Genomic DNA, 23,244 nt, shown 5'->3' on the forward strand with positions numbered 1-23,244 from the left:
ATATCAGGGGCTTGAGCATTCATGGATTATGATATCTGCAGGAGGTCCTGGAACCAATCCTTACAGAGACCAAGAGACGACTCTGTATCTGTGTGTGTGTGTGTGTGTGCGTGTGTGTGTAAAGGTAATAAACACACACACACACACACACTACCTTCTCTCTCAAGCCGTTTCCAATATCTTATTCCTACCCTAAGAAAACCTGCCTCTGCCCTAGGAAAATTAATCACTCCTTCTCTGTATTTCTGTAGATTTTGGTTGATACTACATTAAATTAAAGTCTTTAACATATCATCCTGGTCTGGTAAACTGTATAAACCTTGAATCTAGAGAATATCTCTTTTTCATTTTTATATACCTAGACCTAGCACTATGGCTCATTACGTAGACACTTCATGTACTCAACCAGTATTTTAAACTCCTGAATATTTAAAATTTCTTTCTCCCTTTGATTCTTACAATGTTTCCTCCTAAAAATGATAATGGTAATAATAATATTTTATTTGTATTTTAAGAAAGGAAAACATTTGTACTGACCCTCATTCTGTCAGTTATCCAGTAATTTTTAATTCACATACTTTGCCTTTAGAATTTTAAGGCTGTCACATCCATCTTCTCTACTTCTCTACAGAACCTAACTTCCTCTTCTGAAAAGAAATTACAGAACCCTAACCAAATTCCATGTATTATTTTCTTCAAATGTCTGTTCCTCAAATCAGATGGTAGTTTAAAGTTTAACGTGCCAGAAAGAAAACTACAGTATTAATTCCTTAGCATCACCCTCAGAGCATCCTTCTCTACTTGGATTGTGTAGGTGTCTATGTGTTATCCCACATATATTCACATATTTCTGTCCCCTGTTGTAGTATGTGTACATGGTTATGTTGCTCACCTTAAGCCCAATGTATCTTGCCACCTCATATGGTTAGTTCCTCAAAGGCAGGGCCCACCCACTTTTCTCCTGCTCTACACCAGAACAAATACATAGAATGCTATGAATAAGTGTGTTCTCAGGAAATGTAATAGATAATATTGATGATTTCTGGAACTCACATAACTCTTGTATACTTTTGACAATTACAGTTATTTCACAACTTAAACAAAAGCTTGAAAACCTGCAGAATTCTCAACTCCCCAAAAGCTTTAGAGTTCCATATGATCCTGGACTGAAAGCAGGAGCGCTGGCAGTAGGTATCACTTGGATGTCTCCGTGTGGTCTTTATGTCTTGAAGATGTCTAACATGCTTGCTGGGGCCCAGTACTTAAAAGCTAATGTTTATGCAGAGACAGGGAAGCTGGAGAGTCTCTAGATGGGTTTCTCATAAGCCCTTGTCTAATCACTGGTTATGAAAGCCTCAATACTGGATAATTTCCCTTCCATATTTTTTAAAATCTGCTTGAGATATTCTTTGTATACAATAAAAATTGTCCATTTAAAATGTAGAATTCAGGGAACAAGCACGGTAGCTCACGCCTGTAATCCCAGCACTTTGGGAGGCTGAGGCGGGCAGATCACGAGGTCAGGAGTTCAAGACCAGCCTGGCCAACATGGTGAAACCCCGTCTCTACTAAAAAATACAAAAGAAAATTAGCCGGGCATGGTGGTGCATTCCTGTAATCCCAGCAACTCGGGAGGCTGAGGCAGGAGAATTGCTTGAACTAGGACCTAGGAGGCAGAGGTTGCAGTGAGCCGAGATCATGCCACTACACTCCAGCCTGGGCGACAGAGCAAGACTCCATCTCAAAAAAAAAAAAAAAAAAAAAAAAAAAAAAAAGTAGAATTCAGTGAGTTTTGAGAAATGTATACAATTATATAACCACCACCACAATCAAGATCTAGAACATTTCCATAGACGTTATAGAAAAAGTTCTGTCATGTCCCATTGCAGTTAGTCCTTCTTCTCCTCCCATTCTCTCTGCTAATGCAACAGATCTACTTTCTATTATAAAATGCCTTTTCTAGACTTTTATTAAGAGGAATCATATAGTACATAGTTTTATATCTGAATTATTTTACTTTCCATAATGCTTTTAATATTCATTCATGTTATTGTATGTATCAGTAATTTGTTTCTTTTTATGACTTAGTAGTAGTCCCTTGTATGGATATACCACAGTTTGTTTTCCATTCATTTTTTGAGTAAATGTTTAACAGTGGGGTAGTTGGGTCAGATGGTGTGTGTGTGTAATTTTACAAGATACCATTTTTCCAAAGTGGTTATACCATTTAAATTCCTAAAAATATACTTCTGTTTACTTAAAAAAAAAAAAAAAATTCCAGCAATGTATGCAATGAGTTCTAGTTGTTCCACATCCTAGCAAGCACTTGTTATTATCAGTCTTTTTAATCTTAGCCATTCAAATGAGTATGAAGTGGTATCTCACTATTGTTTTTATTTACATTTCCATAATAAGGTTGAGTGTCTTTCTATGTGCTCATTTTCCATTAGAGTACATTCTTCTGAAAATTTTCTATTCAAATATTTCACCAGTTTTTTAGGTGGGTTGCCTTCTTTTTTTTTTTTTTTTTAGATGGAGTCTCACTCTGTCACCCAGGGTGGAGTGCAGTGGCACGATCTCGGCTCACTGCAAGCTCCGCCTCCCAGGTTCATGCCATTCTCCTGCCTCAGCCTCCCAAGTAGCTGGGACTACAGGTGCCCACCACCATGCCCAGCTAATTTTTTTTTTGTATTTTTAGTTGAGACAGGGTTTCAGTGTGTTAGCCAGGATGGTCTCAAGCTCCTGACCTCGTGATCCACCTGCCTGGGCCTCCCAAAGTGCTGAGATTACAGGCGTGAGCCACCACACCTGGACCTTAGTTTTATTTATGAGAGTTACTTATATAAACTGGATATAAATTCTTTATCAGATATACATTTTACAGATATTTTCTGTTAGTCTGTGGCTTGCCTTTTTATTTTCTTAGAGGTGTCTTTCAAAGAGCAGAAGCTTTAAATTTTGATTAAGTCAAATTTGCAACTTTTTCTTAAATGGTTTGTGCTTTTGGTGTCTTATCTAAGAAATCTGTCTAGAACTAGCACAGTGTCTCACACCTGTAATTCCAGCACCGTGGGAAGCCAAGGCGGGAGGATCACTTGAGGCAAGGAATACGAGACCAGACTGGGCAACATGGCGAGACTCCATCTCTACAAAAAATAAAAAAGAAATAGCTGGGCATGGTGGCACATGCCATAGTCCCCACTACTTGGAAGGCTGTGGTGGGAGGATCACTTGAGCTCAGGAGTTTGATACTGCAGTGAGCTGTGTTTGTGCCACTGCATTCCAACCTGGGCTACAGAGCGAGACCCTGTTTCAAAAAAAATGAAAAAGAAATCTATCTAATCCAGTGCCTCAGCCTGGGGTAATCCCTCTGTCTGCCAAGGGACATTTGGCAATGTCTGAAGACATTCTTGATGGTTATAACTGGGAGAATGCTATTGGCATATAGTGGGTAGAGGCCAGGGATGCTGCTAAATACCCTGCAGGGTACAGGATAGTCCCCCAGAACAAACACTATCCACCCCAAAATGGCAACAGTGCCAAGCTTAAGAAATTCTGGTTTAACTCAATGTGGCAGATATTTTTTCTTAGAAGGGTTATGGTTTTAATTCTTACATTGAAGTCTGCAATCCAATTTGAGTTAATTTTTGTGTACAGTGTGAGGTGAAGGTCAGAGTTCATTTTTTAATATGAATATCCAGATTTTTCAGCACCATGTGTTGAAAAGACTGTTTTGTTTTGTTTTGGTTTGTTTTGTTTTTCCTGGAGAACTACCTTGGCACCTTTGTCAAGTATCGACTGACGATATGTGTGGGTCTACACCTAGATTCTCTGTTCTGTTTCACTGATCTAAATGTCTGTCCTTACATCAATACCACACATTCTTGATTATGTTTAAATAACAAAGCACTTCATATACGTGTGCTTATACAGGCAACAGTATACTTCCATTAACCCCCGCATCCTTTGCATTATTTTTATTATGATTTTAACTTCTACATATGTTATAAATGGCACAATAAGTTACTATTTTTGCCCTAAGCAGTTAAAAAATAGACTTAACAGACTTAATAGATGAAATAATTTTTAACTGTTCACCTTCATATTTACCATTTTTGGTACTCTTTATTGCCTTATATCGGTCCACATTTCCTTGAGCTTCTAACATCTTTTCTATGCAAGTTTGCTGACAATAAATTCTTTCAGCTTTTGTTTATCTGAAACACTTTATTCTGCTTTCATTTTTGAAAAATATTTTCCCTGAATATGGAATTCTAGATTGACTGGTTTTTTTCTTGCAGTAACATTTTTTTCTGGCTTGCATATTTTCTGATGATGAGTCTTATCTTTGATTCTGTCTGCATAATGTCTTTTTTTTCCCCAGGCTGTTTTTAAGATTCTTTTTTATTTCTGGTTTTCAGCAATTTGATTATGATGTACCTTGGTATGGGTTTCCTTTGTGTTTAGCCTGCTGGAGTCTATGGAGCTCCTTGAATCTGTGAGTTTATAGTCTATCAAATTTGGAAATTTTTCAACCAATTTTTTATGTTGTCTCTTTTCTCTCCTCTCTGAGACTTCAGTTACAGTAATTTAGACTGCTGGACTCTGGGCTCAGTCTGGATTTCCTTCCTCTGTGCTGTAGCCTAGAAACAGCCCCCAGGCAGTAATCTGGGGCAATTACAGGGCTCACTTCATTTGTCTTCCTTTTCTCGGGGATCACGGACCTACACTGCCTGTTCAATGTCTGAAAAGAGTTTTATATATTTTGCATAGTTTTCTGGTTGTTTATGGCAGAACGGCAACTCCTGTAGCAGTGAAGCCACATGAAAAGATGAGGAAGTTCTTCCCCTGAATGTTTAACTTTATATACAATTACCAGCAAACTGGCCCTATAGCAAAAGCACACACTGTCCAGTGTCCATTATTTAGAGATTGGTAGGAATTATGACATATTAATACAGTTTCAAATTGTGTTTGCTTCTTTAAACGACTATATCACAATTTTGATCTGTGGTGAACTCACCTTTGCCTGAAACACCTACCTTTTTTATGTTTAAGTGAGTAACTGCCAAGCCACATTTCCCCTGCCTTGAATTTATTTAGATGTATGAGGTTTAGGGGGAGGGCATGTTGTACCTAAATGCCAGATTTTCCATTTATTTCTGTTAAATTTCATCTTCTTAGATGTAGCCTATTGCATCTGATTCTGCAATAATAGTGGTTTTTTTTTGACATTGTGGTAGCATTAGAATTCTTTTTTCAAATTAAATCTCAGAAGGCGGACAAATATAATAGCCAGGTTGCTGTCTATTAAAGAGGATGTGGGAGTGTCAGAGCTCTGTGTGCGTGGGGAGGGTGAGATCTGCCATACCTCTTAGGCACTTCCAAAGACTCTTGTGGTTCTTTGGAGCACAGTTTGAGAGGTACTGGTTTAAGAGTTGTGAATTCGCTCTCACATGGCATTTACAGATTTGGTGAAAACAACTTCTGTATTTTTACCCGAATATTGAAAATCATTTTCCAACTAGGACTTTGTCCTTGTTGTTTATAGTGATGTTTTGCAAGAGAATTTGTGTCTCCACCATGTATATTCATTATTCATTGTGTGTGGGGAACATGTGACTGCCTCCTTACAGATTGAAAAATGTAAAGTAATGGCCTCCAAGAAAAAACCGCTGTGGCTTGAGTTTAAATGTGCTGATCCTACAGCCCTATCAAATGAAACAATTGGAATTATCTTTAAACACGGTGATGATCTGCGCCAAGACATGCTTATTTTACAGGTATGCTAATTTTAAGATTGTTTTCAATTATCTGAAAACAATTCTATATTCCATCAAAAACATGCTTTCTCCTACTGGCTCTATTCCCACTCTCTTCTTTCATATGATGAATTGTGATCAAATATTACATCATGGAGAGTTTTCACTTGGGGAATATGGCTGCAGACTATAAGATATGCAATCTAATGAGCATTATGGTTCTGTCCAAGTTGCATATCTAACACTCCCAAGTAGCCAGATATACCTCCCTCACCTGATGTCTTTTTTATACACCCCATTCGAAGCTTGATAACATACAAAATAGCCATATTTATCCCCAGAACTCACTTCATTCCTGCCCATAGACATGTCTGCACATCTCTAGGCATTCTTTTAGATACATCTCCTCTGATGCACATAAACAAATCAAGCAAATGATTTGATGGGAAGGAGAAAGATGAACAAGTAGGTCACCACAGAAATCCTGCAGGTAAGTGACAAGAGTGAAGTACTGTTAGGGCAGAAGGTGAATGGTCAATGTATCAGTGCTAATTATTTTCATATTTTCTAACATTTCCAGATAAACTTTAGCTTCACAAGTCTGTAAAGTAATATTCTCCAGATTCTAGTTGGTCAGTGTTGTAGAGGTAATAATTTCTAATACTTAATATGGTTTATTTGAAGTAGACAAATCACATTGATTTCAAGGTAGCCTGTTTAAAACTGGTCATGTTTCCAATCCTAAGTTTCTGTTTTTACTTATTTCTAATATAGAAACAGGAATACCTTTGCTTTGCCTTTGCTTTGCTTTCAAGAATGGTCTATGTTTTGTCCAGGAGGTACCTTAGAAAAGAAAAAGAGAAATCCTTCAAACTTTTTGCAAGTTTATTAAATTTCAAATAAATCTGTAGAATATTTTGAATTGTTTGAAGATGGACACTTTAAAAACACAAAAATTACCCTGTTGGTCCTCTCATTCTGAGTGAAAGTTTGCCTTTGCCCTTTATGTACTTCGTGGTTTGGTTTTGTTTTTTTTTAATTTTTTAAGGTGAGGTCTTGCTTTATTGCCCAGGTTGGAGTACAGTGGCACGATCACAGCCCACTGCAGCCTCAAACTCCTAGGCTCAAGCAATCCTCCTGCCTTAGCCTCTGAAGTAGCTAGGACTATAGGTGTGCACCACCATACCTGGCAAATTATATTTTTTGTAGAGATGGGGTCTTGCCATGTTACCCATGCTGGCCTTAAACTCCTCGGCTCAATGAATCCTCCCACCTCAGCCTCCCAGACAACTTTCACATTCTTCTCCTTTTCTTTCTGTTCCTCATAAGGAAACCAACAGTGTGGACCTGGAAAATAGCTCTCTGGTCAAAAAAAACCTCTCTGCCCTTCACTCAACAAAAATACAGCCTTTCCTTCTCTGGGCCAGGCACTAGCCCACAATCTCCATTAGACTCTTCATCCTTCTATAGGAATGATCAAGATTGTGAAAGACACCATGACAATTGCCAGAATTACTGGGATTCTAGGCATGAGCCAGATAATCACCAAAATTGCTGGGATTCTAGGTGTGAGCCATCATGCCCAGCCTGTCTTGTTTATTTGTTGGGGCACATAGTTTGGCAGCTAAGGGCAAGTTATTTAAGCTCTTTAAGGCTTTGTTCCTTCACCTGTAGAATGGGAATAATAATCCTATCCACATTATAGGGCAATGCAAGGATCATACATAAAGCAGCAATCAGTATATATTCACTATCATTATCATCATTGTAGTTACTGCTGCTTTGGTTGTTGCCTTAGAGTGATAAATATGTGTAAGGATGTTAGAGTTTTGTGGTAAAATAGACACAAGTAGAGCAGAACATTTGAACAGAGAGGTGATGAACCACAGCTAAAACCCACTCCAAAAGAAAAGTATTGGCCAAGCATGGTGGCTCACGCCTGTAATCCCAGCACTTTGGGAGGCCGAGGTGGGTGGATCACTTGAGGTCAGGAGTTTGAGACCAGCCTGGCCAACATGGTGAAACCCCATCTCTACTAAAAATACAAAAAAAAATTAGCGGGCATCATGGCGCACACCTGTAATCCCAGCTACTCAGGAGGCTGAGGCAGGAGAATCACTTGAACCTGGGAGGCGGAGGTTGCAGTGACCTAAGATCACACCACTGCACTCCAGCCTGGGCGACAGAGCAAGATTCCATCTACAAAACAAAAACAAAAACAAAACAAAACAAAACAAGAAATTTATTTATCCTCTTCCCCAAGGTACATTTCGAAACCAAAATTAACAAGCTCACAAAGAAGAGAAACTTTAGAGTACCAGATTGACCAATAAACGTACAGTTGTTACTTATATGTTTTACATTTACTTTTATATTTTGTGTTACTAGATATGATTGCTATTTTTAAGGGAGAAGAAAAATATATTAAGTTAATATATATATAATATAAACATATCTGTGTTTCGATGCCCAGATTCTACGAATCATGGAGTCTATTTGGGAGACTGAATCTTTGGATCTGTGCCTCCTGCCATATGGTTGCATTTCAACTGGTGACAAAATAGGTATGTAGTTACCTCAGGAGATGAATAGACCACTCAGCTCATTTGAAAAGATTATAATTCCTTCAGTGTAGACATTTAATAACTGAAAAATCATAATCTTAATCTGTATAAAAAGGAAGAAAACATTTCCATGCTGGTGAATGTGACTCTCAATTTAATGTGGATATATTGAAAATACATGAATGCATGATTCAAATCCCTGTGACTATACATGGAAATGATTTTAGTAAGAACTTGTTCCCTCCTCTTTCCTTCTCCATCTCTAAACTTTAACTCATTTCATTACACATTAAACTTTTCTCTCACAAATAACATTTAAAAATAGATGGAAAGATCTGTCACTTATTTTAGTATTCCAGAATTCACATTATCAAAGTTATTACACACTCTACTATCAGGTATTTTTATAGACATTCAGCATTAGTTTCAATCAAACATATGTTTATTCAAGTTTCTGATCTGAGAACTCTACAAAACCATTTACATTTAACCCTGTAATTTAAAAAAGGAAAACGCACAGATTGCCATCTGAGGAAGGATATGCTCAGCATATAAATGCTTTTATTTATTACTATTCAAAACCAGCCCTTTCCTCTTGTCATTCTGGGATATTGAAAACATATCCCACACAACTTCCATATCCTCCTTCTTTCCTTTCTATTCCTCATAAGAAAACCAATAGCATAGACCTGGAAAATAACTCTCTGGTCAAAAAAAAAAAAAAAAAACCCTCTGCCCTTCACTCAACAAAGACATAGCCTTTCCTCCTCTGGGCCAGGCACTGACCCCCAATCTCCATCAGACTCTGTGCATCCTTCTATAGGAATGATCGAGATTGTGAAAGATGCCACGACAATTGCCAAAATTCAGCAAAGCACAGTGGGCAACACGGGAGCATTTAAAGATGAAGTCCTGAATCACTGGCTCAAAGAAAAATCCCCTACTGAAGAAAAGGTGAGCTCATGCTTTTTCCCAGTCTAATGGTTCCTTACAAGTTGTCATTTATATAGCAATAGTGGCTTCACGTTTTCAGAGAATCTGCCAGTGTCTTGCCTCCTGACATATTAGTGAAGTTTTTTACTTGTGAAATAATGGAGGTTTTAAGTACCCTCCCATGGTGACAGCATATCTCTGTGAAACAGAGGCATTCAGTTCAGGACTCCATGAGCATTTGCTTCTCTTTTGATTATCAGGCATGCTTTGCTTAAAATTTGGTTCTGTAAAATAATCTGTTAGTACTTTTTATGGCTATTTTTGTTGTTCAGCCAAAATATTTAGTTACCATGTATAAATTCTTATGTACCTGGGAAATACAACATACACAACAAAGTAATTTATAATTTACTGCTGAACTCTAATCTAAATGGTAAATCATGGATGCTGAAAATGTCACTTCCACCATTCCTTGGAAGTGCATATGCTCAGTCCTTCACAAGCTGTGTGTTAGCTGTTTGGCTGTCATTTAAATTTCTGCTGCACAGGATTAGCACTTCTCATTTGCATGGTGAGCAGCCTTTTAGGGAGGAAATATAATGAGTAGCACTTATTAATCTGTTATACATGTGGATCTGTGAACCCAAGCATACTCTTAGTGGTCACAAGCAAAACATGTTCACAAATGAAGGAGAAATTACCATGGGTTCTGTATAGTTGTTGGCAAGTGATGCATGGAGAGGAAATGAACCCTTTGATTAAATTGCTGTTGCCCTTTGACTCCTGTTTCTTCCTCATGCCATTGTGATTCACTGAATCTTCACCTAAAATATAAGCAATGAGAAAGGTGGCAATTCGTAGATATAACGCTAATGAAATCAGGCACAAATAACTTGCTCTCTGAAAATGGTTTCCAGAGTAGTCTCTTTTTAGAAGTCATTTGTAGATTCATGATGTTTTTTGTAGTTAGAAGACAACTAATATTCAAATGCATTTTAATTAGTTTCAGGCAGCAGTGGAGAGATTTGTTTATTCCTGTGCAGGCTACTGTGTGGCAACCTTTGTTCTTGGAATAGGCGACAGACACAATGACAATATTATGATCACCGAGACAGGTGAGTTTATTTAGTGCAGAATAAACTTTTATTGTGGTAAAATATATATAACATAACATTTACTATTTTAGCTGTAATTAACTGTAAGTGTTCAGTTCAGTGGCATTACATATGTTCACCTTGTTGTACAACCATCATTACCATTCCTCCCCAGAATTTTTCCATTTTCCCCAGCTGAAACTCTGTACCCATTAAACACTAACTCCCCATGCCCCGCTCCTTTCAGAACGGAGTAGTCTTTAAATGGAGTTTAAGACTAGAGCACATATTTAGAAGTCATTGTGTAGGGACACTGGTGCTTCAGTTACTCTAGAGCAGTGGCCCCCAACCTCTTTGGCACCAGGGACCGGTTTCTTGGAAGACACCTTTTCCACAAGCAAGGATGGTTTCAAGATCCTTCAAGAGCATTACGTTTATTGCGCACTTTTTTTTCAACTCACTTGCCACTATAAAGCCTGCCACCAGATGCAGCTCAATTTTCACTTGTCACTCACTGAGAGGGTTTTGTTATGTAAGGAATTGATTTATTATGGTCTCTGTGCAGTGAAACCTCTCTGCTAATGTTAATCTGTATTTACAGCCACTCCCCAGTGCTAGCATCACCACCTCAGCTCCACCTCAGATCATCAGGCATTAGATTCTCATAAGGGGTGCACAGTCTAGATCTTCCTTGTGCACAGTTCACAATAGGGTTTGCGTTCCTATGAGAATCTAATACCACCACTGATGTGACAGGAGGCGGAGCTCAGGCAGTACTTCAGGTGATGGGGAGCAGCTGTAAATACAGATGAAGTTGCTCACTTGTCCATCGCTCACCTGCTGTGTGGCCCAGTTCCTAACAGGCCATGGACCTGTCCATGGCCCAGGGGTTGGGGAACTCTGCTCTAGAGAGACCACCTCACTTGAGGACTAAGGTGTGAGTGAAGGAAGAAGAGGCAGGAAATGAGTCTTAAGAAGGCAAAGTTAGAGGGACCGCTGGGAAACTAGGAGAGGGTCATATCCCAGAAGCTGGCGAAGGTCGGAGTGATCACCAGTGACAGATGTTGCAGAGAAAGAACAGAAAGAACTAATAGATATCCTTAAATCTCCCTAACCCACTCCACTTTAGTGGTTCACTGTCCACTCTGACAGTAGTCAGTAGTGGCCACCAAAGCATGAGATTTTTCTCTATGAATTTGGGCCATTTTAAGAGTAGAGTCTGGAAAAAGCATCAGATGGGGACAGATTGCTTACTTCCTATGAGAATTAAAAGAGAAAATGTATTTATGGACAATAGAAATGATAAAGGGATAAACAAATAAGATGATGATTATTGTGGTGGTGATAGTGGTAGTGGTAGAAATTGACCCAACGGAGACTCAAAATGATTTGCTTCTATCATGCTGCCCAAGTTTCTGAGATCAGACAAGCTTAGATACATTCAGGATGGTATGGCCATAGATGGCTACTCAAAAGGAAAAGGTGAGTAACCCCTGCCCCCAAGCAGAGTAAAACATCAGTCTATCCTGAGTTACATAAAGAGCATGAGAGAGTCTTAGGGATAATGATGACATACTGGCCAGAGAGTTTGATTTATGTTTCTAAGAATAATTTTGAGATGAGAATTTTATAGTGGCATCTGGCTGTCATCTAAAGAACACCAGAAGGATATCAAAAACATACTTGGTTCAAAGAATGTTTTGTGGCTATGACTTTCACACACCTGCTAAGACGAAAAATATCACAAACTGACAAACATTGTAAAAAATGCTTTCAACACAAGATAGCTCATTTTTAGGCAACTCAAAGAAATATTTTAAGGAGCAAAGTGCTGTGCCACTGTAATGATGTCAGATACTTTCTTCTCTTAAGGAAATCTATTTCATATTGACTTCGGGCACATTCTTGGGAATTACAAAAGTTTCCTGGGCATTAATAAAGAGAGAGTGCCATTTGTGCTAACCCCTGACTTCCTCTTTGTGATGGGAACTTCTGGAAAGAAGACAAGCCCACACTTCCAGAAATTTCAGGTAAGTCACCTCTTTCTTCATCGCCTGCTGAGAATAGCACCCAAGCAGACAGTGCCTGCAGCGCACCGCAGCCCTCACCTCTCACTCAGCATGGAGGCCGGTCCAGCCTCTACCCCTACCCTCTTCTGGCATGGCCAACCCTACCTCCTCCCTTTCACTTCCATTCATTCCTTTCCCAGGTGCAAAATGACACTTCTCAGTAATCCTCCCACCTAAAACCAAACAGAAGTAGAAATATTGCATAAGCAGTGGGATGGGCAAATGTGGAACACCAGGATGATGCTGGCACTAAAGAGGGCTTTCAGGAAGGGTGACTGCTGAGCAGGTTAGCCACTAGATATTTGTCTATTCAAGACCTTAGCTAGAAGACTCAAATTTTACACATATTTTTCAGAACTCACAAAAGTTGTGAGCTTCTCTTGGTTTTTGCTATAGGTGAATTCTTGATGTGCCAACTGGGCTTATCTCATTTTTATAAGAGAGAATACCAAATATTTCATTTGAAATCTTGTTGGTCTGATCACAGGTTCTGCTAAGACCTCTAGCTTTTCCTGCTTACCTGTAAACAAGCTCTTACATGAGTCTGTCTGTCTCCCTGAGAGTGTGTAGATCAGGGGAGTCCAATCTTTTGGCTTCCCTGGGCCACATTGGAAGAATTGTCTTAGGCAACACATAAAATACACTAGATAGCTGATGATCTAAAAAAAAAAATCACAAAAAAGCCTCACAATGTTTTAAGAAAGTTTACGAATTTGTGTTGGGCCACATTAAAAGCCATCCTGGGTTACATTCGGGTTGGACAAGCTTGGTGTAGATTCTACTGGCTTTCCATTCCTTCCTGGTCTGTAACTAGTTTTGACTATCAAATACTTCAAATACCCAAGAGAATTAAACACTGGCAAAATTAATAACTGTTAATGAACATAATTCATAAGAGTTGTAACTACTACTGTAATATACCTATGTTATAGCAATACAAACACCAAACAAAGACAAAGAATAATTACTTTATATGTACATTTGCCTTGGGTGCCCTTTAAATAGCCACCTCCCTTAGTACATCTTAAACATGATTTGCTTTGCATTTCACATCTCAGACTTGCTGTCTTTTCCCTGAGTCTCTTCTTGAGTCCAAGGTTACCCTTGGGAGACGACATGACCCTTGAAGTTCAGTAGAACAGGAAGTAGGATACACTGTTTTGAAACCTGTCTGTTCTTGTTTGTTCTCCTGACTGATTTTCAATTTGGTGATTACAAGACTTACCCTCCCACAGTTCCAGTGGTGTTGTCAGAGAAACTGAGATCTCTGTGGCCAGATGGTCTTGTGATTTTTAGTGTGTGTTTTTCTGCATAAACTCAATTGAGTTTCAGGCTATTTCCAGGGACTTGACACATTTCAGTCCTGTTTTTCTTTAAAGTTAAAAATCACATGTTTTGACAACTTCCTGGAACAGAAAAATGGTTCCAAAAAAAAAAAAAACCCTGGAAGAATTTCACCATTTAAAGGGGAGAAAACACTCATGTCTTCTCTCCTCTCAGTGGGGTTCATCTGTTTGTCTGTTTGCTTCGGACAAACAGAGCAGCAATAAACTGCAACTTAAAGAATCAGACATACACAAGGAATTTGGCCTCATTGACGGCTCTTTTTTTGTTTTTTTTTGTTTGTTTGTTTTGTTTTTTTTTTTTGAGACGGAGTCCTCCCTGTCGCCCAGGCTAGAGTGCAGTGGCGTGATCTCAGCTCACTGCAGCCACCACCTCCCAGGTTCAAGCATCAAGCAATTCTCCTGCCTCAGCCTCCAGAGTAGCTGGGACTACAGGTGCGTGCCACCATGCCTGGCTAATTTTTGTATTTTTAGTAGAGACAGGGTTTCACCATGTTGGCCAGGATGGTCTCGATCTCTTGACCTTGTGATCCGCCTGCCTCGGCCTCCCAAAGTGCTGGGATTACAGGCGTGAGCCACTGTGCCCAGCCGGCTCTCCTTCTTTTTGTATATATGTTCTCTTCCTTTTTGCCAGTAATTTTTCCTAGAATGACTGCACATCTGTCCTGTTGCTGACAACATTCCCATAGACCCTCTGGTGCCCATGTCACCCTGTCAGATCCCAGCAGTACTTCTCTTTCTTTGCTGTTGTTGCTATTTTTAACTTTCAAAATATTCTTTCACAAAAAGATTTGCAGTATGGGGAGGCCAAGGAGAGGTTTCTTCCCACTATCGGCATCTTCCACCCAAAGCAACAAACCTTTGTGGTGAGCCTTTGTGCAGTCTGTCCTCTCAGTCTGGAATATTTCTCCATCCTTGGTGACCAAAGTTTGTTTCTCAAGCCATTAAAACCTTTTTTGCTAAAGCAACGTTTAAGCAGTGTGCTCCACTAAAAACACACTTTGGTACATTTGTTGTACTTGTGTGTGTCTGTGTTTTGGAGTACTGTTAAACATACGTGTTAAGCATACATGTTAAATGCCTGTGAATCTGTGCACGTTGAGCCTTAAGCACACATATAGCATAACATGGTGGTTGAAAGGATGGGCTTCGTAGCAGAGAAACTTGAGTTTGAATGCTGGACCTGCTACTTAATAACCACATATATGATGATTATTCATCCTTTCATAACATCAGTTTCTTCATCTGTAAAGTGGGAATAATAAGACCTACTTCTTGTGCTTTTTCTAGGGATTACTTAAATGAAATATTCAGAATGCTTAGCCCAGTGCCTAGATCATAGCAGAAAATCAATAAATGGTAGCCGCCATTGTTGTAGTCATCACAGTGTGTCTTCAAACTTTGAAAACTTTTAAGTTGAGAAACCATTTTTGAAATGAGATCTCAGGTAATATATAAAACAAAGTAGCATGCTCTGCTTAAAGAGTAAGTGGAGGCCGGGCGCGGTGACTCACGCATGTAATCCCAGCACTTTGGGAGGCCGAGGCGGGCGGATCACGAGGTCAGGAGATCGAGACCATGGTGAAACTCCGTCTCTACTAAAAATAGAAAAAATTAGCCGGGCATTGTGGCGGGCACCTGTAGTCCCAGCTACTCGGAGAGGCTGAGGCAGGAGAATGGCGTGAACCCGGGAGGCGGAGCTTGCAGTGAGCCGAGATCGCGCCACTGCACTCCAGCCTGGGCGACAGAGCGAGACTCCGTCTCAAAAAAATAAAAATAAAAAAAAGAGTAAGTGGAGTTCCAACTCCACCTGTTCTGCTTCGCCTTCCCCACCCCCTCTCTGCACACCCTCTCCCTGTGTTCCCTCATCCTTCACAACAGGAAAAAAACCTGAACACCACAGCTTTAACTTACATATATGCAGAATTTCCAAAGTTTACAGCATGAAAAAGATGGACGGCAGATTTTTTCATCATTTGATTCTGACCTTGTGGCAATTTTTTTTTCTTTTACATACTGCTGAGCCTTCCAAAAAGATTTTCTGTTTCTTGGTTTTATGTTGTCTTTTAGAATCAAAGTTCTTCAAGATCAGGGACCACATCTCTAAATTCTCCAAATAGTGTCTCAGAATCTTGTATAATAAAGGCTGCCATTTTTAGGGAAGCTGGGAAATGTATACATTTGCATTTTGAATTAAAGGTGTCCTCATTTCCAGTGAATCGCTTATTTTGAATTGATAAGGTTAACTAATACATGCTGTGTATTTGAATAACCTGTTAGGAACAACGGAGAAAAATTGACCCACTTTTTTGTTAAGGGTGAGGTGAGCCTGGTCCACAAAGAAAAGCATACCTAACTAGTGGCTTGAGCATGGAAGTAAGAGGAACTGAAATAAGCTCTACTGCATCCCACCTCTCTGCTTCCCAAGGGAGCTACTTTAGCCTAGGACCATAGTCACAATTACTTCTAGAATAGGGAAGAGTTCAGGAACAAGCTATAATTAGATAGAGAAACACAAAACCAAGGCCCAGCATTTGAACCCAGGAGTATTTGTTAGCCATTGGAGCAGCATCCTACACACAGGTGCTAAACAAACACATTTCAAAGGTGACGATTTTGATAAATTCTCCACAGAAAAATCTCCCTTATGGGAGGAATAAAAAGGAAAACAGTGTTTTTACTCATTGGTAATTTATTCTAGACCACGTCATTTTAAATTTCACTGAACAGTTATAGAATATATATAATAAACAAATATATTTATATCATTGGCAAATGAAATTTGGCTTCTAAGTTTTTTTAAATGTCAAAATGTGTTTTTTGTTGTTCTTGTTTTGTTTTGTTTTGTTTTGTTTTGTTTTGTTTGAGACGGAGTCTCGCTGTGTTGCCCAGGCTGGAATGCAGTGGTGTGATCTCGGCTCACTGCAACCTCCGCCTCCTGGGTTCACACCACTCTCCTGCCTCAGCCTTCCAAGTAGCTGGGACTACAGGCGCCCACCACCACACCCAGCTAATTTTTTGTATTTTTAGTAGAGATAGGGTTTCACCTTGTTAACCAGGGTGGTCTCAATCTCCTGACCTCGTGGTCCAGCTGCCTCAGCCTCCCAAAGTGCTGGGATTACAGGCGTAAGCCAGCGCACCCAGCCCCAAATGTGTTGTTTTTTAAAATTTTAAAACTAGTAAATGTTGTTTATTAAAATCAAGAGCCAGCAAAATATTGAAAATACCAAAAGACATAAAAATTCATTATCCTGCTTTCCAAAGATAATACTGTCAACATGTTAAAGTTTCTCCTTCATTCAATTAATTGTTTAGTCTTTTTAGAAGATTGTAAATTAATCAGAATTTGCTTAAAAACTGAACTTAAGAAATAGATATGTTCGTCTCTTCAAATTGAGTAAGGCTGATTAACATCCATGAGATAGTAGTTTGTCATTTTGAATAAAATCTAAATATCCAGGCTTGGCCTGCTAGGCCCTGTGTGAGGAGGCCCCTGCCCCTCCAGCCTCATGCCACACTGTTCCCCTCATCTGCTCCCTCATCACTGTGGCCTTCCTCCACATCTTTCCCCATCCCAGCTACCCACTGCTTTCTTCCCAGAATGCTCTGTGCTGCCCTGTGGTCTCAGCATAAATGTCATTCTGCAGAGCAGTCTTCTAAGTCAGTTCCCTCCTGTTACCCTTTGCCACAGTCCCTTGCCAGGTCCTTCATTGCATGTATCACAAAATACATTTATTTGTACTGGTTTGCTGTTTGTCTTTCCCTATCCCAACTGTGAGCTCTGTGCAGCGGGGCCACATGTGTCCTGTGTCCCTCACAAGGGGCTGAGCCACAGTAAGCACTCGGTAGGTGTTTGCTGGGTGGAGTAGTGGAGGGACAGCACCTCATAGGGGAGGAGCTGGATGAAACTGGATAACCTCTGGGGTGTCTTCCTTCCATATCATACATTGCATTCTGTGAGTTTCACAGTAACTCAGGACCAGATTGACAGACCACCATCACATGGAAGGTAATAAGCCTTCAGGAGGCAGGTTAAACATGCATACATTGGATGAGGAACTAAATCCAACTGTGAAATTTAATGTTTCATTAAATAATACAAATATGTGAGTGTATTATGGTACATATTCACATTTTTGTAGAGATTTCCTTATTGACATAAATCTTAAATATTTCTTTCCAGTCAGAGCTGTACCTTTTGCCAAGAGAACAGGGCATGGAGTGTATACACATAGTGTACATTCAATACAGGACAGTGGTTAAAGGGCAGGAACAACTTGTTCTTTTATAAACAAGCATTTTGGAGATGCTCTGTGCACACAGTAGGCACCAAACAAATCTGAAGCCATCAAGGAGCCAAATAACACGTCCACAGACAAATCTATGCAAAGCAGGTCATTTGAGGAGTGTCTTTAAAAGGCACTTGCCCCTAGATGTCACTCTTAAGAAGCATTTTACAGGAGAAAAGCCTGGAGCCCATTCGTTGTGTTATTTTAATCTAGGATGACTGTGGAAATTTTGTTGCCAGTTTTATCAGGCCCGCCCTGTTTCCAGTTCCGCAGTCTCATCCCCATGCCAGCGTATACCCAAGCCTCCAACCTGGAGGCTCAGCCACATGCCCAGTCTCTATGCAGGGTCCTGACTCAGGAGGTTTTTAAGAACCTTTGTTCAGAGTCCATCTCTTGTGTGGTCTAGCTCTACTCTTGGGTCCCACGTTGGTTTAACTGCTTCTCTTTCAGTTTCTCCACCAGAGGTCCCTCTGTTTGTTACCCAGCTGCTAGAACCAGGGCCCCAATCCCTCCTGTCATTTTTCTTCTGGAGACTCGAGTATTCTCCCAAGCCCAGCCACAGGGACCACAGAGACCTTGTGATCTGACATTCTTCCGAGGGCTGCGGCCATCTCAGCATCATTTCCGGTCACTATTCTCTACCTCCCCTTCCTTTGTGTGGTAGCCCTCATCCTTGTCTATACTTATAACCTCCTAGGCTGGATTTTCTCAGCCTCCTGCTCTAGCCTGTTGTAGTTACCAGGCCTTATTCACCATATCCAAAATAGGACACTAATTCAACGCACACTGACTAAATACATACTACATCTTAGGCACCGTGCCAGGCATAAAGAAGGGTCAGGTACCGCCTTTGGCAAGGCATGATATTTTCCCAGTTTGGTCCCTTTCAAATACAATTGTTCCCTAATTCATCCTGATTTTAAAGTAGTGAATCTTGTCCAATATTGAACTTGGCTTCTGAACATTAAGCATTCATCCATCTTATATATGCAGATTATCTGTAGTGTATGGGCACAGGTGAGACAACAGAGCATGGTCCCAGAACATGGCAAGAAAGCTACTTACATACAATACTTTGTGCTAAGAGTGTCCACAGTGGTTTGCAGAGGGAGCAATTAATCCTGCCCTAGAGGATAGAAAAGGGCTGTTCAGAGAAGCATGTGTTTTTCTCAGGCCTTAAGGGATGCGTTCAGTTTCATTTTTCCAGGCAGATACAGGGAAGGGAGGGAACATCCAGACAGAAAGAACAACACGAGCAAGTGCATGAAGTTAGAAAAGTACATACAATCAGTATTTAGGAACAAGAAGTATATTTACCTGGTATGGCTAGAAAGTGGGTATTTCTGGAAGTGTGTAGTCGAATTTGAGTCAAGAAAGGAAATTTGGGTCCAACTTGAAGCAGTACATAGGCTGGATTACAGGGGTGGAGGGTAGAGCAGAGCAAAGAAGTCATTTGGAGCTCATTCGATTAATCACAAATAACCATAATTAAGGTCTATTACAGGTCAAGCGGGAGATGACCAGTTCATCTGTCACCCATAATGTACTGAGCTGATAAAGGATTCCGTCTTGGGATCTGCACCCTGACCCACTGACTAGGCCAGGCTCAGCCCCCTCTGTCTTAGTGTGAAGACTTTCAGTACTCACTATCTCTCCATATTATGCATTGGCAGATATCCTCAAAGAAGGGTCTGATTTCAGCCATTTGTAGGAGTTTGAATATGTTGGTGTGATATCTCCCCCATATGCAGACTTGTGGGGCTTGTCAAACTATTAGGACTTTATTAAGCTTGTCAAATTTAAATTACTATTCTGGAAAATATATGAATCCAAAACTGGAAAGATAATAACCTTTTAATTGACATTATTCTCTCAATATTTAGTTTCTTTCAGAACATTTTGTCTAACATAGAATATTGTCAAGGACATTGTTTACCATATTACAAAACATACTCTATAAAGATCTTCTTGTGAAAATTCTATTGGTCTTAGTTTCTAGAAAAGCTGTGCTTCTCCTAAATAGAGATGTTTTCTTTTAAATTTTCTGAACATTGACTAGAGTAACAGATTATGTCCTTTTAGCTAGAGATATATTTGAAGACTTCCTGTAGCAAGTACTCTCATGCATTGCTTAACAGTGGGGATACATACAGAGAAATGCATCATTAGGCAATTTCGTCATTGTGTAAACACCAGAGTGAACTTACACAAACCTAGATGGTAGTCTTCCACACACCTAGGCTATATGATATAGCCTATTGCTCCCAGGCTCCAAACCTGTACAGCATGTTACTTACTGAATACTGTAGGCAGTTGTGACACAATGTTATGCACTTGTGTATCTAAACACATCTGAACAGAAAAGGTACAGTAAAAATATGGAATTATAATCTTATGGAACAACTATGATATATGCAGTCCATGGTTGACCAAAACATTGTTATGCAGTACATGACTGTATATAGGACTTGTGATGTACAGTTTTAAATTAGCCTCCTTCCCCAACCCATTGTGGATTGTTTCCTTTCCTTTTTTCAGCCAGTTCTAACTAATGTTATTTTGACTTTTGTATCTCCAAATAGCCCACCTTAAATCCTTTTTGGAACAAGGCTGAAAGATAAATCATACACACACACACAGACACACACACACACCCCTACGTGCACGCTATCAGAATATTGACTAAAGTAGAATAGCTTATTGTAACATTTAGGTTTCTAATGCACTTCTAGCTAAATATTCGAGAAGATAGCAGTACAGCCCTTCCCCTGGTAAACAGAGCTAGTCTGAGAATCATTTTTCAAGTACTTATAGATAAAAATCCTAATTCAAACTCATCAGAAGCATGGCCAAGTACCAGACACACTCCTCTTTCAGGTTTACCAGAAAGTGTGCTCTCATGCACTATTAGGTCTAATAATCAGTGACCTTCTCTGTTTTGCCAAAATAATTCCTAAAGACTGGCTAGCCAGTGCATTGATTTTTATTAAAAAAACAAAAAACAAAATAAAATTCTCTGCCTTTGACTGGAATGATTTTTATCCATTGTCTCCTTCCTCTAGCAGAGGCAACATTACTATTTAGGAAAAGTAAGTGGAGGTTCCACTTCATTTCTAGATGAAAATGGAGGATTTTGATCTTAAGAAAAGTATTTCATGTGACCTCAGACAGTCTGTAGCAGCCACAGCTCATCAGTGGTTAATAAATTAGTAGATTGTATATAGAAGTAGTTTGTTTTCAGTTTAGTGAACTGATAGTTGGGGCAGTTAGCAAATCAAGTAAAAGTTTGGGCCCTGAAATGATAATGAATTCCTTTGTTCCCAAGACTTCTGAGGGCGGTAGCTTTGTAAAAACAATTCTTTCTGTTAGTACTAGATGCTATAATTAAGGCATTTGAATCAACAATGAAATTGAGAGCAGATGTACTACGTAGGCTCAATCTATTTATTAGCTACTAATGGAGAATGTTCTAGCTAATGGCATTAATAATAATGTAGTGTTCCCCACATTTGTACTCATTAACAAGTGCATTAAACCAAGTCCTCGAAGTCAGATTTTTCCCTTACTCTTCTTCTCTCAATAATACAAATCCTTCAACAGTCAGTTAAGAAGGAGAGAATGAGGATGTTTGAGGTCAAGGAGAGGCAGCCCTGGCAGAAAGGAAAATTACAGCCAGTAACTTCTGTGTTCTGTGTTTTCCCCTGAGCTCTCCAGGCCACATCCTCATAGTCCCTGAAACCACAGGCCTCTAGGCCAAGGTAGTATCAGAACACTCCCACAGACCCTGTGGCTGAGTCCAAAAGGCAGAAATGAAACTTCTGGGGCTGAGTGGGCAGGGCAGGTGCTCAGCTGTGCCCCCCAAGGTGAGAGAACCACCTGCAGGAAGCCAGTGTTGCTGTATGCTTCCATCCTGCCCACCTCAGTGGGCCAGCACCATGACAGCCTCCCTTTGACACTGGTTGGAGTGAGGCTTATCCCTGACTCCAACCTACCTCACCCCCTAGGCCTTTACTAAGAGACCTTGTGGGCAGATGGTCTAGAGGGACAGTGAGCCCCTTAGCATTGAACAGTATGTGTATTCAATAATGCAGCTCCTCGTGGTATTGATTAGTAATCATAGCCAACTACTTATGTAGCACTTAAATCTCACCACAACAACATGAAATGGGTATCATTCTTAATCTATATTTAAAAGAGGTTAAGTGACTTCTCCAGTGATATATAGTTTACCAGTAATAAAGCCAAAATTAGAATTCATTCAGCTTGATGTGAATCTATGTTGTTAACCACCACAACACACTGCCTTTCAGCAAAGGGTGATTAAAGCTGCACCAAGTCTCTAAGTGTGTACAGCCCGTCAGAATCTCGACACTGTGTTTGACAAGCATGGGACATGCAGTTAAACTGGGGAAGAAATTTCTTTCTCATAGAAGAGATCCTTGTGTGTGAAAATTAGAACTATCTGAATAAATTAGAATCAACAGAAATTCTTTATATGAGTGAAGTAGGCTTCGAGTCAACAGAAATTCTTTATGTGAGTGAAGTAGGCTTCGAGAAAAGCAGGGCAGTTATTTCCTTTAACGCATCTCCTTGGGTGCAGCAGGGATAGGTGAATTCCTGCGTCACTGCTTAACGAGTATTTACTGAGCACCAGTGGATTGGTGTTATAATAACTTGGCCTCAGTTTAATTTCCCTCCTTGAAAATTTTCTATTAAAAAGAGTTTGACCACACAGTGGGTTCACACAGCAGGGGATTTGTGTGGATCCCCCAGTGTATGGAAGGATAGAAAATAATTAAAAATCAGAATGTACTCTAATTCAAAACCAAAAGGCGTCCCCATCTATGTCCTTGTGAAAATTGTGCAAGTTGGCAAATTAATGAAGCTGTTGCCTGGGGTGAAGTCTGCACTTAGCCTGTGTAATTACTAAGAAATGAGAGAGACCTCAGTGGGTCCTACGGATGAGCAAAATAAAATAATTTCCGGACATAAGTGGAGTCATTAAGAATGCAAGAGCACTAATGCACTGGGGCCACTTCCAGGGGACAAGTGATGGCTGGGCAGCAGCAGCAACAGCCCACACAAGTCTCCCACTTCTTGGTGAACAGGGAGGAGATGCAGAGTGGATGGTAGGCAAGGGAGAGGACTGACATTTATTGAGCCTTCACTAGGTACCGGCCTCCATGCTGG

At 40.0% G+C, this 23,244-nt stretch overlaps 1 protein-coding gene across 3 annotated transcripts in view; it reads left to right on the top strand.

Annotated features, from left to right (window-relative positions):
• Positions 1 to 23,244, top strand: part of PIK3CG (phosphatidylinositol-4,5-bisphosphate 3-kinase catalytic subunit gamma) — a 41,225-nt gene that overhangs the window by 8,935 nt on the left and 9,046 nt on the right. For all 3 annotated transcript variants that reach the window (XM_055283609.2, XM_055283608.2, XM_063642099.1), the window contains exons 5-10: positions 1,084 to 1,187; positions 5,637 to 5,783; positions 8,236 to 8,326; positions 9,150 to 9,280; positions 10,263 to 10,374; positions 12,226 to 12,383. In XM_055283609.2, the coding sequence (XP_055139584.1) occupies positions 1,084 to 1,187; positions 5,637 to 5,783; positions 8,236 to 8,326; positions 9,150 to 9,280; positions 10,263 to 10,374; positions 12,226 to 12,383 (743 nt within the window). The remainder of the gene's footprint in view (positions 1 to 1,083; positions 1,188 to 5,636; positions 5,784 to 8,235; positions 8,327 to 9,149; positions 9,281 to 10,262; positions 10,375 to 12,225; positions 12,384 to 23,244) is intronic.

The sequence above is a fragment of the Symphalangus syndactylus genome, chromosome 6 (genome assembly GCF_028878055.3).
Source record: "Symphalangus syndactylus isolate Jambi chromosome 6, NHGRI_mSymSyn1-v2.1_pri, whole genome shotgun sequence".
Taxonomy (NCBI): domain Eukaryota; kingdom Metazoa; phylum Chordata; class Mammalia; order Primates; family Hylobatidae; genus Symphalangus; species Symphalangus syndactylus.